Here is a 15,412-nt window from a genome sequence, read left to right as displayed (position 1 = left end):
TGTGTCCGGCACGCATTCTTCCAGCGCTTATTTTGTTCATGTCTCAGTTCTGAGTCTTTCTTCCTTTTTCCCTTCAAACACCCGAGATGGCTTTAATAAAGAACGGGGCAGGTCTTTGCTCTCCTCGGCAGGGTGGGGGCTGCTTTAGAAGTTACTTTAAGCAATACTCATAGCCTGGTAGGAGAACACATTTAATAATTAACTGGTTACTATGGTTCTGTAGGGCAGCGCACTGTTCTCGGCCTGTTGATAGCTGCTGTTCATTGTAGAAACGGTGGGATGTGATCAGCTTTTCCCAAACAAGCATACATCCGGTTTCTCTCCGCAGCCTGGAAATGGCCCTTTGTTGTAGCTGGAGCCATCTTTGTCTGTTATTTTTTTTTTTAGACCTGCACTCATTTGTGCTGCATGGCTAAACACTTATAAGGTCCCAAAGGCGAGACCTATTGGCTATGCCAATGCTTGTTGCTTTATTGATGTTGAAGTTATTAATTTTGCATCTGCCAAGCTGGTCAAGGATCTCTTTGGCTTTACCCTGGCCTTTACCCATGGCAGTGGCCGATATGGAGCACTGCACTCACTTCGCCTGGCACAAGTGCAGGATGGTAGAAAAGGATGGTAGAGTGGTCTCACACACCTCCCACTTCCCCGGCAAAGTCCTCAATGTGCTCCTAGGTAAAATACTTGTTCGCTCCTGCAACTGACTTCCTTCAACTTCCTTCCGGAGCGCTTCAACAGATTGATAATACAACCGTTGAGTCTATCCCATAGAGGACTCGCTGAAGGATTTTTTTTTTTTAGACTAAAGTTGTGTACCTCTGCAGCTGGTACGAGAAACTTGCGCTGACAGAGGTTTAAAGAGAAATAAGTGTCCAACAGAAGTGCTGTGACAAAAAGTCTAGCCCTGAAGAATTTGCCGTATGTTCATAGGCAAAGAAACATGTTGGCAGCGGATGTGGGTATGCAATGTTAGCTAACTTTTCCCCCTTTTAATTCGACAGAGCACATCTAGGATTTAAGAATAAAGCTGTGAGAGAGGTGTGCTTATTGATCTTAATCTCTTTTTGTCACCAGTGGAGTGAGCCTGTTGCTCACTCCCCTGCACTTATTCACCCTTAAACTTTGTTTGTTTTTGGACACATTCTATTCTTTTCTTTTTCGGGACAAAATGACTGCCTGTGATGAGAAAAGGGGCCTAATCTGGTGAGTACCTACCAGTTACCCCGATGGTGGTGCGCCCGTGACGGGTCATTTTGTCCTTTACACATTTTTTAATGTACTGGTGATTTGGTGCACAGACATTAAGATTTGTTTTTCTCTTCTTGACTGTCAATTGAGATTTGAAAGAGGCTTTCCTTGTTTGAATTTTTTTAATTAAGGGCGACATATGTTCATACCCTCAAAACTAGTAATGAGAAGGGTAGTGTAGCAGAAGAATTTGATGTAAGATCTTCTCCGCGCTGGAACAGAAGAGAAAGACATAGGCCGCCACAAGAGACAGGGTTTTTGTGTATTGATGTTGGTTGAGTGGAGGGCAATCTTGCCGTTTTTTTTCTCTCTGGGCTCCTTTTGAAATATATACCCAATGGGATTCCACAAAGTCTTTTTAAAAAAATCCGGAGTACTGGGCTTTTAAATTGTCACCGCTGTTTGCACAAATTGCAGGAGGTAACTTCATCCTGGACTCCTGGAGGGGATCAATCATATCCCCAATACACAAGAAAGGGGATAAAAACTTAGCAAACCGCTACAGGCTGGTGGCTCTAATTGATATTGAAGCGAAATATTACGCTGGACTAATTCTAGAAGACCTTACCGCCTGGACAGAGGATAAATCCATCATCCCCATCAATCAAACTGGCTTTTGTAAGGGCAAGGGCACAACCACAAACATCTTAGCCCTGTCCCTATTGATAGATAGGATGAAATTAGCAAAACAACCTCTATTCTTATGTTTCATCGACTACTCGTCAGCATTCGACAAAATTGAAAGGAGTAAACTCTGGCATAAGCTAATGGGGAAAAAATACCATCTGCTCTCCTAAACCAGCTAATACTCCTTCACACAAAAACGTTGGTTCAAGTCAAACTAGGAGACGGCAGGTTCGTGTCCCGGAAAATACCAACTACTATGGGGCTCAAATAGGGGTGCTTACTGGCGACAATACTTTTTAACCTGTACATGTCCGATTTAACGTCGGAATTAGACACATGTAATTCGCATGCGCCAAAAAAAGGCGGGCTGCCACTTTCCAATCGCCTGTATGCAGACGATCTAGTGCTGCTGAGCCAGACTCCCATTGGCCTCCAACATCTATTAGATACAACCAGCAGTTATTCAGCAAAGAATGGTCTATCAACTATGATAAAACAAAGGTGATGAGGATTCATCCACGAAAGGACACTTCCAAGTTCCGCTGGCATCTGGCAAATTTGACAATCGCTGTGGTAGACCAATACAAATACTTAGTAATGATTTTAGATAATAAAGGTACATTTAATGCACAAGAAGACGTCATCAAAAGAAGAGGCAACTCTATCTCCGCAGCATTAAAATCCTTCAACCATACAATAACCGGTCCAAACCTTACTCCACTATTACAAGTTTGGCGAGCAAAGCTCATTCCGGCAATCACTTATAGGAGCGAGTGTATGAGGGGAAGAGACGCAGCCACACTAGACAGTATTGTCTCAAGAGCGGCCAGAATGATTTTCAGCCTACCTAAGTACGTTTCACCGGCACAAATAAGGCTGGAATTCGGCCTGCAAACTCAAGATTTTGCCCAGAAAGGAGCCAATGCCAAGAGTTGGTATAAAATCAAAAGAGCGGAAGCAGGAACATTGAATTCTTACCTATGGACCGAAATACAACAAAAGAAGGACTGTGCAGCCATGAGCTACCTGATCGCATCAAAAGACCGGCTAGGACTGGAGGATCTTTGGGCAGCACCAGGGTCCTACCATTGCTTTAAACAGATTGTAAATAAGACAGTGAAAAACGATCATTACTAGAAGACAAGGCGGCCCTCACAGAAATAACCCATGGATGGTTTGTTGTGCAAAGCTACATCAAGCCCTCCCCGCAACCCTATCTAGGTGTAGGATTTAACCGGAGGAAAAAAGAAAAATATGTTCGCCTCCGAATGGGCATTTTACCAACATTGCCGCACCTTCCCCTTTGGAAAAGGCCATCGGGCCAGACAACCTGCCGTTTATGCAAGGAAGCTAATGAAAGCATAATACACCTTTTGTGCATCTGCAGGGAACTACAAGCAGAACGACAATATTTTCTGAAGCCACATTTCATAAGCGAGGGGATAAGAACTTGTAGGCAAGCAGTAATGGTATGCCTCGGAGGAGGGAACGTCCAGCTGGCGTGTCGCTTCGTACAAGTCATGGAAGCAGCCGGGGTAAAACTCGGCTGATAAAACACTAGAATCACCCTCCACTGCATTATTGTTCAGTTCTTCCTGCTCAACAAACAAGACACACTCCGATTGTCCCTGTTCTAGCTTGTCTATTAATTGCACATTACTTCTACCAGAGGCAACAATCAATTGGAATATTGTATAACCACTCCTCTAATTGAACTGCGGATGTGTCTCATTATAACTTTTAATCTTTTAGCCTTATTTCTCTCATAAATATGCTTAGGATCTGAAAATCCGCCAAGAAACGGAATAACTAAATCTCTTATCAATGTACTGTAATTGACACAACTGCATACACTTGTACTAAAGATGTAAATACAATGCATGGATGTTTTATGAAATGACATTATTGAGAAGTTTTAAATCCTGAATCTTGCAGCTGTAATTTTTGCTACTTTCTTTTAAAGAGAAATTGTAAAGGTTTTAATTGACCGGACAATAAATAATTACTTACTTACTGAAGTGGCGTAATTTTGTAATTTTAGGAATTTCTTGTAAGAAGCGTAATGAAAAATTTCCAAAATTACATGAATTACACTGGAGCAATCTAAATTTTGCCCAGGCCTAGTCTGAACCTGCTGCAGGTTGGATGCAGCGTTCCTTTGGACCACTTATTTGGCGGTCTGTGTCGATATCTCCTCTGACCTATTTGACATCCTCAGATGACAGGCCTCGGATTCTAGTTATCTTCACCCCTTCTGTGGAACAGTCATTGCATTGGTTGTGCCTTGCAACAAAGTGGGCCCTGAGATTGTATGCAAGGCTGTCAAAACTTGTTTTAGATTTACACATAATTTAAAGACAGAAACACATGTTGAAAGGTGCTGGCACCCACCAAACAATCCGTGTGGACGTTTATATGTTGTGGTCTATCCCTGTGCCATAGATGCTTGGTTGGGAATTGACAGGAAGGGGGTTCTGTACAGGAGGTACTGCATGAATATTCTGGGAAGACAATAAGAGAACCATTGCCAGACATTAAATGAGAAGAGTATTTTACTACCCAAGTTTGCCCCCGCCCTGTGTTTGATTTTGTCCTGCATGACTAGGGCCGTAGCTGCTTTCTGTCGTCTTCCTGCTTCAGGTCTTATTCCCCCTCGCCACAAGTGTTCAGGCTCATGTGGTGCTCTGAATTTCCTTTCCAGATTCTGCATGCTCTACTCCGAGGTGCCAAACTTCAGTGAGCCCAACCCAGAATATGCAAATCAGCAGAATCAAAATAAATCGGTGAGCAGTGGCCAAGGAAATCGAGGAATGATTGTGGGTGGGGCAGTGCTGGAACAAAATGGGCATTGAATTGAAGTAGTATTGAACAGTGTGTGTGCAGGACAGCAAAAGAGGTTATTTGTACAAACAGCTGGTGACTAGTGCAGGACTGCACGGTAGGATTTTCATGAAGCTGGACTGGAAGCTACTGGAACCAAATAGGAGGATGGCTGCAAGCAGTCATTGTTTTGGGTGGTAAACCAGTGGAGAGGATAGAGGATCATACGATGTGTAAGTGTTGGGGGATGGCACACACTGGGTGCAGAAATTGCAAGGCTCAAAAGGTTTGGAAGAGAGTATTGGGGCATAGGCTAGTTACATTGGTGATCATGTTGCTGCTGGCTTTTCTGATTTTTTTTTTTTTGTTGATTTTTTTTCTTCTCAACCCCCAAAGGGCCCATCACAGAACGAGGGAGCGACGTCCAGTGCCAGTGCAGCTAGTGCCAGCTCGTCCGCACCTCCAGGTACAGAGCTTTTTCTACCACTGCCCGCCTTAACCCCTACCGTCATCAGCTGACGAAGAGAAGCAGTTACCCTCCCTACAGCAACTGCCGTTGCGCCAAGCTGTGCCTCAGGTGAAATGCTACAATTGGCACTTGCTGCTCTGATCCCCATTCCAGAGTGTGCGGGGAGAAAGGGTTTGTGTTAAGACTGATGCAGGCCTGTACGCTGCACTGGACACACGAGTCGGATAATTCCTGCGCGTGGCTGCCTTTGGCCTGGTCATGTGTGAATTTTATACTGTTTGCATTAGATCCTGAAAGTGTTCAGCTTGAGTGGAGTTATCGTCGCTAAAAGGTTCTTAATTAAAAAAAAAATGATGGATGAAAATACTGAATTAGTATGATCCACTTAGCTTTCGAAATGTCGTCTTGCAAACAAGTCATTTAATTGCAGATTGACTTTTTCTTAACCTGTTTACTCCGAACCAAGTGGGAAGTAAAGTATTTTACAAGTGGCAAATTCCCTTTGAAGTTCCAGAATTTTGCTAGAGCATTTGAGGGTACACTGTCGATTTCTGGTCTTTTTTGTGTGTCTGTTTCTGAGCCCAGATAAGAAATTCAATCATCTTGGAAATGCAACGTTCAGAGTTGTCATTTCTGTATAATTTTATTAATTATGTATTTATATAGGCAAGAATTGACTTTCTCGAAAATAACATAATTAAAGTGTTTTGCATGGATGACTTGTTTTAAACATGCATAGCCAGGTCTACTGCCTTTATAATAACTTCTCATAGTAAACAGGCTAGAACGATGACCTCTGGCAGAACATATCCCAGCGCACCAATCAAGCCTATAGATGTTATCATTGGGTTGTCACCATAAACAACTCGGGCCAACTGTGCCGAGTGTAAGCTTTGCACAAGATGACCATTAGGCATAGAGTCATGAAATTGCAAATGCAAAATACTATCTCACCTAACTGGGCGTAACAAGGCTTCTCACAGTACAAGGCTTCTATCCCTTGTTCGGGTGAATAACAAATTAAAATTTGAGGTAAGAAAAACCTGCCCACAGTTTTTAGCACAGAGTAATCACAGCCTATCCTTTAAAAGCCTACTGTCTTTAAGATATACTTTTTGCAATTAGTAGGTCAGGCCTACTGCCATTTCATAATGTTTCATAATAAACAGATCAACCCTATGAAATCTGGAATTACTTTTCCCAATGAACGGATTAACCCTTTACCATTGGCTTTACACCTTACCCAATACTGGCTTATTTAAGCACAAACACTGGCAACCATCATGCATGAAGTAATACATTTACAAATATGTAGAAAAATACAGCTTGCAAAACAGCTTAAAATTCTTCTCAATGGGGACTAACTAGAATCATCTCAGTGAAAACCTCTGTGGTTTGTCATAGAAGGTGGCCAACGCCAACATCCTTACCAAATACAGTAAACTGAGATTACATGTAACAAAATACCTGTCTGTAACAGTGCAATGACAACCAACTGTAAAATGTTTACTTGCTATGACAAATACTTTCACAATTAAGACTTACTGCCTTTGTCATAATGTTCCATAAAGAGCAGACCGGATCTTTGACACCGGACATAAAGTAGACCTATAGGTTGTCACCATAACTAGAGTTTTGAGCGTAGATATTCCACAAGCCAACCATCAGACACAGGGCTAAAATAAGAAAGGTTTACAAAATTACAGTGACTAAAGAATATACTATCACTCTGAGGGCCTAACAAGGATTATAACCGAGCAAACGGTCTATATCCACTGCCTACTATGGCAATTGGTGAAATTCCATGTTACAAAATAGCTGTCTGTATGCTTTAGTATGAAGTAATAAAAAACTACATTTAAATGCCTATTGACTTTAACATATGCTTTTCACAATAAATAGGTCAGGCCTAGTGCCTTTCTCATAACAAACATATCAGCATATTAGCCATGATCATTGGCCTGCCAACATATTCAACTCAGTCCTGCTGTAGTGAGTATAAGTATTACCCATAAGACAAAAAGTGCAATACAAGCAGTTTTTGTAGAGGAAGCACACACATTTGGTCCAATCAAATCTTGTACTGAGGTGAACCATCATGTCGGTGGAGCCTAAGCCCCTAGCTCAGTAGTACACGAAATTTTTTTTATTGATCAAATAAGGTCAGGTGACAGAGCACTGAGCCAGACCTAAAAATCCATGTACATTAGTGTACCTCACACAAAACTCCACTCTGAGGTCTAAATTAATAATGGAATGGGTGGATGCTGGGGCTGCAACACATTCCTCATGACTGCCCTATTCCCAGCTGTGCTGCTACCAGCGAAAAACAAACATTGTAAGTTCAGGTTCAGGCAGTCATACTGCTCCTGGCTTGGGGAACTCGATAAATAAACCCAGCTTCATGGAGGGGAAGCATTTTTAACATGTACTCCTGGCTATTGTTATGTGATTAGAGTCAAACAAAGCCCCTCTCTATTGTACTCCTGAAAGCTCTCTTGTAGGTTGATTATATTACGTCTGGCAGCAGCTGTGCTGCCAAGCTAGACCTAAAACTGTTCCTACTTTGAACGAAGATATAAGAGCATGAAAAAAAGGGTTTCTCGGAATCAGTCACTAAATAAAGTTTCAATAGAGCTATGTTTTCTATATATTCGGACTAAATTCATTATAATTCTGTTCTTTTATACTTTCACAAGATGGAGAATGTGAGTTTTGAAGCACTTAGCTTGGTATAATAACATCTCATTTAGAGGTACCTCTGTGATTAGTCGTTTGTTAACAGCATTTGCTTAATTGTATTTATCCTTTTATCCTCAGCTACAAGTAACCAGAATGGAAATGGAGTAAGCCTTACTGGCCCTGGTGGCCCTGCACAAGGCTCCAACCCACCTGGCGGCAGGATCACGCGCAGCCAACCGAATAACCCACCCACTGGAAGTGCCTCGACCACGAACCCACTCAGCAACGGCAAGGAGACACGCAGGACCAGCAAGCGATAGTGACTTCCCTCTGACGACAGGTGGCCATTACTCCATCACCTCTCTCACTTCGGCACTGAGCCCTGGAGCACCCCTGAGATTACTACATGAGGTCCCAAAATGAGGATCCGGGAAGCTGGGGGACATTTAGGAGTGAGTTTCATGTGGGAGTGCGCAATGGTTTGAAGAGGCCAGAACCACTATCAGCTGACATTGCCAACTGAGCAAACTTTAAAACGCTTTCAGGTTTTGGGACGGGTTGCGAGTTGTGCTGGGGGGCAGAATGGGTTTGGGGTTCTGTCATTTCCCACCTCAATCTGTGGTCCCGTAAAGGATGGGAGGCCTCAGGGTTAAGAACAACTGATCTCTTGTGCCACAGGAAACTTGGATAAGCTCTGGTATATCTTGAACATGTGCTTACCCTGCATGGTCTACAGCTTGGCACAAAGTGTGTCAGAGAGGTCTTATCAACACAATACAATGTCATGCATATATGTGGATTTTTTTTAACTATGTGGGACAAGATGTCTATACTATTTGGGAAGGGGATGCTATATCAAGGTCTGGCAAATTCTCGCTGCCAATCATTGCCTGGCCATACACTGTGCCTTCAAGAGGTTTGCTTTCATAAGTCTATGCTGCTACATCCACCCCTTCATAGAATCTCCCATAATCCTCTGCTGCTATTGACCATTTGAGATCCCACAATCATCTACTATGTTCTCGAGAATCATGGAAATGGCCATAACCTCTGCTGCCATAGTGCACCCCATAGATTCTCTCCGTTCTGTTGCCCTTTAAATAGACCTGAATAAAGATTCCCCCACTCAGGTCCTTGGAATTCGCTCTCTGGTGGGTTTACCGCTAGGGGTTTTCAGTTTTGATGCCCGTTTAGTGAGTTACCCATCGTTTGACATGGTAAAAGCATTGGGAGAATTATTCATGCTCTGCACAAAGTCTACTTTGTTAAAAATCAAAGAAGACCCAGTGTTGCATTGAAAGTACGTACTAAAGCTTGTGAGGCTGAGTTGGCAAACTGAGGAAGAGGGACAAATGAAAGTAGGAGTAGGGACTGCATAGATTTTTAATGCTAAGTAATACGGCCTTGACAAAAATTCCATTTGCTTTCTGTACCCTAATATAGATAGTATGCGTATAGCTGGTGCCTTTTGTGAGAGAAGCTGTGAGCACTCAGAAAGGAATCCTCATCAACTGCATAGAGGAACAAGAAATTGGCGATGGAGTGTATTAGGGCATTCTGTTCCTTTCTTCTTTCTCCCTTCAAATAATCATTCAGTGCCACGGGAGTCCATAGTTGGCGCATGGCGAAAATAATGTTTGTAATGATTTTATTGAACATATTTGTATGTGTTCGTTTTTTAAGTTTTGGATGGGTGGGGCACAGGAATGTCTTGTACATGATTTTGTGAATAAAACCTTTGCCCCTCCCTCTCTTGGTGTCCATTCATGGTTGTCCCTAGGCCCAAAAAGGGAAGAGAGACTTCTAAACCAAAGACTAAAGATCTCTTTGTTTAGTTTTTTTGTCAAATCTGTTTATTAACATTTTATAGTTTTCAGAGTACAGTCCAAATATCAATCAATGCAGCACAGCAATCCGGGAGCGCCGGTTCAACATTCAGACACCATAAATCATCTCAAAGTATAGACTCAAAGGCGTGTTGACAGTGTCTCATAAGTAAAGGGTAGGTGCTCAGAGCTGGCTGGGACGTGGAGGGCTTAACCAGGCCGACTCCAGATTAGTCCATGACTATCTTCTCGTTTAGCCTTGCACAGTAACATGGTTGTAGGGTGGACCCCTCTGACATGGACCTGCACATAGAAATGACATATATCCAACAATTGTAGAGAAACTTGAACAACAGCGGCAAGACCACAGACACATGTTTATGCTGATCCTCCTCCCGCCCCCCGCACGCGCACCCCCATCTGTAAGTGGACATGCATATCAAACCTGCATCCCCAGAGGCCGGTAGGCTACATGGAAGATTATCCGGACAGAAGAACAGCCCGCGGTACGCTCCAACCCCCAAGAACACCCACCTAGGTCGCTGCAGCACCCGCATCGCCAGACCCCCCTGGCAGTTATAAGGCATTGAGCATGCGCTCCCACTGTTCCACCATGGGTTCTTTTTGGAGCTCTATCGTTTCCTCCCTCCGTATGGCTATCCATTCCGCCCGGGCCCACGCCTGAAGGGAAGAGACCCACGCCTGCTCACTAGGTGGTTCGCGCGCCTTCCACCGCCTCATAAGGAGGCGCTTCGCCACCACCAACTCCAGATCTAAGAAGCGGGAAGATGGCTTATCTTTGGGCGGTCTCCTAAAGTGGTGCAAGATGTACTCAGGCCAGTCGAAGGGAATGGTGCCACCTGTACATGCCCCAAGCATCACACTTCTCACATTCCAGTAAGTGCCCAGTCCTGGACAGCTCCATAAAAGGTGGAGAAGTCCTGCGTCCAGTTCATCGCACCTGGGGCAGGACGCATCAGAGCGGTGGAAGCACTTATTGATTAGCTCAGGTGTGAGGTAGGCTCTATGAATAACGAAGAGTTGTATCTGGCGAAATGCGTACCGGGCTTTTAAGGATTCTCTCCCACTCCTCATCATCCAACACCCGTCCCATGTCTCGCTTCCCCTTGCCTCTGAGCAGAGCCAAACTGGTCTCTGTGTGGACCCTTAGCGACGCCGCAAACCAACGGACCAGGTGCTTACCCTCCCCATAACGTGAAGGTACTGCATGGTTAAGTGTTGTTCAGGCTCTGTCGCCATGTCTCCCCACCTAGCAGTCATCTTTGCTACGAGGGAGCGATGCAGTAAGAACCCCCCAGGAGGTAGCCCGTCCTCGGACACCAGCGTCTCATAGCCCACTTGCGCTCCATCTCTGAAAAGGTCACCCAATGTCTGGACATCAGCCTCTCTCCACTGCTCCAGCATGGGGCGTGTGAGAACCCCCTCACCCCCTGGAAAGCCCTCCAAGGGTATAGCGGGCGCGTACGGGAGCACCTTTCATGTGAGGAACAGGGCTCTACGAAAGCATTTATACGCCACTGCCAGCAGTGGTGGAGTGGGTCTCTCAGGCGCCGCCAACAGGTGGAAGAGCATGGTGACGCGATCCAGAGAGCACGGCGGCTCAATCGTAGCAGTGTCTTCCCTACCCCTATCTGCCAACCAGCGGGCAATCCACTGAAGCTGCGCGGCCAGATAGTAATGCTCAAAGCAAGGTGCGGCCAGCCCTCCCCTGTCCGTCGGCAGAAACAGTTTCGTCAGTGCCAGTCGGTGCCGAGACGTGCCCCGATGAAGTCCCGCAGGACCGCATTGAGCTTTGAGAAGGAGGCCGGGATGAACAGGGGCAGATTGACAAAATAGTACAGGAGTTGGGGAAGCATGACCATTTTGGCAAGGGCCACTCTGCCTGTGGTTGTCAGCGGAAGCGTGGACCAGAAGCCTATCTGGGATCTGAGCGCTGCCACCGCCCGCCCCAGGTTGCCGTCGAGTAGGTCAGTTGGTTGGCAATAGATCTGGCTCCCCAGATATTTAAAGGTATCAGCCCTCCATTGGACTCTCGTGCCTCCCAGGCAGTACTCCGGGTCTTCTATCCCGCTATCAAATGTGTATAGGCAAGACTTGCCCACATTCACCCGGAGTCCCGAGACGTCTGCGAACTCACTCAGCAGCTGGGCCAGTTGCTCCGGCATACAACTCACGTCTCGCTCAAATACCAGCACGTCGTCAGCATAAAGCGATACCTGATGTATTTCATCTCCCAGAGGGATTCCCGCACCTAAAGTCTGCTGCATTGCCGCCGCTAAAGGCTCTATCGCCAGTGCGAATAGTAGGGGGGACAGGGGACATCCTTGCTGGTGCCCCTGCCACCGCTTTAGAGATGTAGGGGCCCAGTCGCACACGGTCTACAGGGTTTTTGTAAAGGTCGACCATTTGTAGGAAGTCTACTTCAAACTCCTGGCGCATCAGCACCTCGGCCAGATATCCCCACTCCAGGCAGTCAAAAGCCTTTCCAAGTCTAGCATTAGGCATCCCGCCCTGGGCCATTCCTTTGTTGCCTCAACCGCCACTCTAAAGAACCTCCTGAGGTTCAAGGATGTGGACCGCGCCGGCACAAACCCATTTTGGTCAGAGTGTATGAGGTGCGGAACCACCGGCGCTAGCCTCTCAGCAAGCAGCTTTGCAAAGATTTTATAGTCGACATTGAGCATTGCCAGTGGCCTGTATGAACCCAGGGCTGTGGGATCTCTATCTGTCTTAGGCAATGAGACCAGGAATGCCTCCCGCATAGATGGTGGAAGCGCGCCCTCATCAATTGCTGTGTTGTACATGTGAAGGAGTAAGGGTGTCCCTGTAGGCCTTATAGTATTCAGCAGGGACGCCATCTGGCCCCGGGGTCTTCCCAGTCGCCAGAGCCTGAATAGCATCTCCCACTTCCAGTGTGAGGGGGGTGTTAAGGGCACCCTTGTGCTCCTCCGAGACCACAGGCAGGGTGACATAATCTAGGAAGCTTTCTAGCGCACGTCTGGGGCCAGTTCCACGGGCCCTATACAGCTGCGTGTAATGACCGACCAAGGCACAAGGAATTTCACGCTGTGTATACACCACCTCCCCTCCACAGTGCGAAGAGCTCCCATCTCTCTGTACCAACCAGGCTAACAGTCGGCCGGCCCTATCCGCCCTGGCATGCGTTCTAGCTGTGTGCGCCGCATAGTTGTGGCACCTCAACTGTTCCATAAGAGCTGCATGTCTAGCGCGCAGGTCACTCAGTGTGCGCGAGTGTTCCCCCATCCCTTCGCCCTCCCTCTCGTATTGCAGGAGATCGTTTTCCAATCGCGTTAGGGAAGCGGATAGCGTTTCGCGTATGTTCCACGAGGCCGCCATGCAGTGCCCCCGGATGGCTACTTTGTGTGCATCCTATTCCACCGAACGCTACTTGCAGACCCCTTGTTAACTTCAAAGTAGTCAAGGATAGCCGTGCCCAGCGAGTAGCGGAACTCGGGATCCTCAAGCGCAGCAGGCTGTAGCCTTCACGTAGGCACAGGCGAGCGGTCTGCCTCCCAACTAATTCGAAACCATAGGGGGTTATGATCAGAATGTGTTCTCCCCAGGTACTCCGACTCGGCAAGGAGAGGGAGCAGCGATTGGGTGCCGACTATCCGATCCAACCGGACATGTAGATCATGAACTCAGGAGTAATAGGAGTACACTCTGTCCGTGGGATGCTGCACGCGCCATAGGTCTTGTACCTCCCAGTGTGTGAGCCAGTCCCTAAACGCTTGCGTATTGGACGTCACCGCTGCAGCGCGGGGTGGGGGGAATGAACGGTCCAGCCTCACGTCCAGCACCATGTTAAATAAAGTCCCCTCCGAGCAGCCAGGGGAGGCCAGCATACGGGTGGAGGACCTGATTCAAATCCGCTAGGAAGGAGGGCTGGTCCTTGTTCGGGGCGTAAAGTGATCCTAAGAGGATTTCCTGACCATTCAACCTTCCCCGCATCAGACAGTACCTTCCCTCTGGATCCACATTTACGTCATTGCTATCACCCATATCAATGTGCTGCCCGCGTGCGCAGAGAAGGTTGTGCCATAAAGTTGCCCCCTCCAGTGCCTTCGGGGCCTGTCCAGTTCGACCTGCGTCATGTGTGTCTCCTGAAGGAGGGCAATCCCCACCCCTTGGCGCTGCAGCTAGGAGAAGACTGAGTAGCGCCTTGACGGGGTATGCATACCGCGGATATTCCAGGTCAGTATATTAGTGTGTGCCATGTGCCTGCATGCGTCGCATCCGCGCAGTGTCAGGGAAGCGCCTCCGGGGGGGCCAGTGGATAGCATTTGGGGAGGGGATATCAGTGTGCCGCATACTAAACATGAGAACAATTAAGAACATTGTAACTAAAAGGGCGAGTCCCCGATAAGGCGTACGTCCAAACTTCAACAAGATCCACCCCTGAGGAAAGTGGTAGGGCAGCGCAGTGGCTGTCTGGGTGAGTGTGCTGCCAACAACCGAATCATTTCCCGCCCCTATCGCAGACCCCCCAGGCTATCAAGAGGTACAAGAGGGAACTAGTGTAAGCAAGCGCATGGGGCCAGTGCGGGTCATCAGCAGCAGAGCCCAGGAAAGGGGTAAATGCCTAACGCCTTCCTCTGCAGGCCGGTAGGCGCTCCCACATGTGGTTGGCTAGACACCATCGCATAACAGCACGTGCACACATGGCAGAAACCCCCCCTCCCCGGGTGTAACACCATGTACATCACCAGTACAGAAAGGATACAATAAACAGCGTACTCAGAGGCAGGGGCCCCTGTTGGACCGTTCTAGTCCACTGTTCAGTCACATAAGTTGGTCAGCTGTTTGGAGCGTCACCACTGGCATGTTCATGTTCTCAGAGAGCATCATGGATGGGGATGACGAGCAACTGGTTTCCGGATTTCTATGCAGCTGGGAGTCCAAGCGGCCGACACCATTCGCCACTCCCAAGGTTGCAACCGCATCAAGTGCTTCCTGCCTTTCCAGTCACATTTTCTCCGGGCTAGGTGCAGCTGGGCCCGGGCCTCGGCTGCCCCCTCTCCTCCTGCGTCTCCTTGAGCGCTGCTCCTGCCACCCGCAGTCTTCCGAGCCTGTAGGTCGTGCCCCCATTCACTGGCCCGTCTCTTCCAACCAGTCCCAGACATCCGTTGGGGCATCGAAGAATCGGGCGCCTTCCTTCGAGATCACGCGAAGACGAGAGGGGAACAACAAAGAGTAAGGCAGCTCATAGTCCCTCAGCTTCCTCTTCACAGCCATGTACGTGTTCCTCCTTCTCTGTATACTGCAGTGTAGTCTGGAAAGAGCATCACGCGACTGTTTATCACTGCAAGATCTTCCAGCTTTCTAGTCTCGCGAAGCACCACATCTCGATCACGGTAATTGAGGAGCTTGAAGAAGAACAGGCGAGGTCGGGCCCCAGGCCTGGACGCCTGCGCTGTCACCACGTGTACTCTTTCGACTGCAAAGTGCGGGGACAGCATCCCCGGGGGCAAGATTTCCTGCAACCAGCTCTCAGTGAACCGCTCCGCATCTTTCCCTTCTTCGCCCTCCGGCAGGCCAACCACCCGAACGTTGTTGCGCCAGGAGCGCCCTTCTGCATCCTCAGTGCGATCCTCTAGCACATGGATTCTGTCCATGATATCCTGGAGCACCGAAGTATGTGTTTGCACCACAGGTTGCAGTTCTTGGAGTGACTGATGTTGTGCGGTAACCGACTCCA

General features: G+C 47.5%; 1 protein-coding gene across 9 annotated transcripts in view; it reads left to right on the top strand.

Annotated features, from left to right (window-relative positions):
* NABP2 (nucleic acid binding protein 2) overlaps window positions 1-9,598 on the top strand; it is a 172,317-nt gene extending 162,719 nt beyond the window's left edge. For 8 of the 9 annotated variants that reach the window (XM_086963861.1, XM_086963865.1, XM_086963855.1 and 5 more), the window contains 3 exons: window positions 4,577-4,658; window positions 5,092-5,161; window positions 7,985-9,598. In XM_086963861.1, coding sequence (XP_086819987.1) covers window positions 4,577-4,658; window positions 5,092-5,161; window positions 7,985-8,166 — 334 coding nt within the window. In that variant the 3' untranslated portion in view covers window positions 8,167-9,598. Of the gene's footprint in view, window positions 1-4,576; window positions 4,659-5,091; window positions 5,273-7,984 lie in introns of all 9 variants that reach the window. The other variant, XR_015309595.1, reaches the window with a different exon arrangement.
* Window positions 9,599-15,412: the final 5,814 nt, after the last annotated feature.

Source organism: Lissotriton vulgaris, chromosome 1_1 (assembly GCF_964263255.1).
Source record: "Lissotriton vulgaris chromosome 1_1, aLisVul1.2, whole genome shotgun sequence".
Classification (NCBI taxonomy): Eukaryota; Metazoa; Chordata; class Amphibia; order Caudata; family Salamandridae; genus Lissotriton; species Lissotriton vulgaris.
Note: the sequence above shows the minus strand (reverse complement) of the source record. Positions and strands in the feature narration are given on the sequence as shown.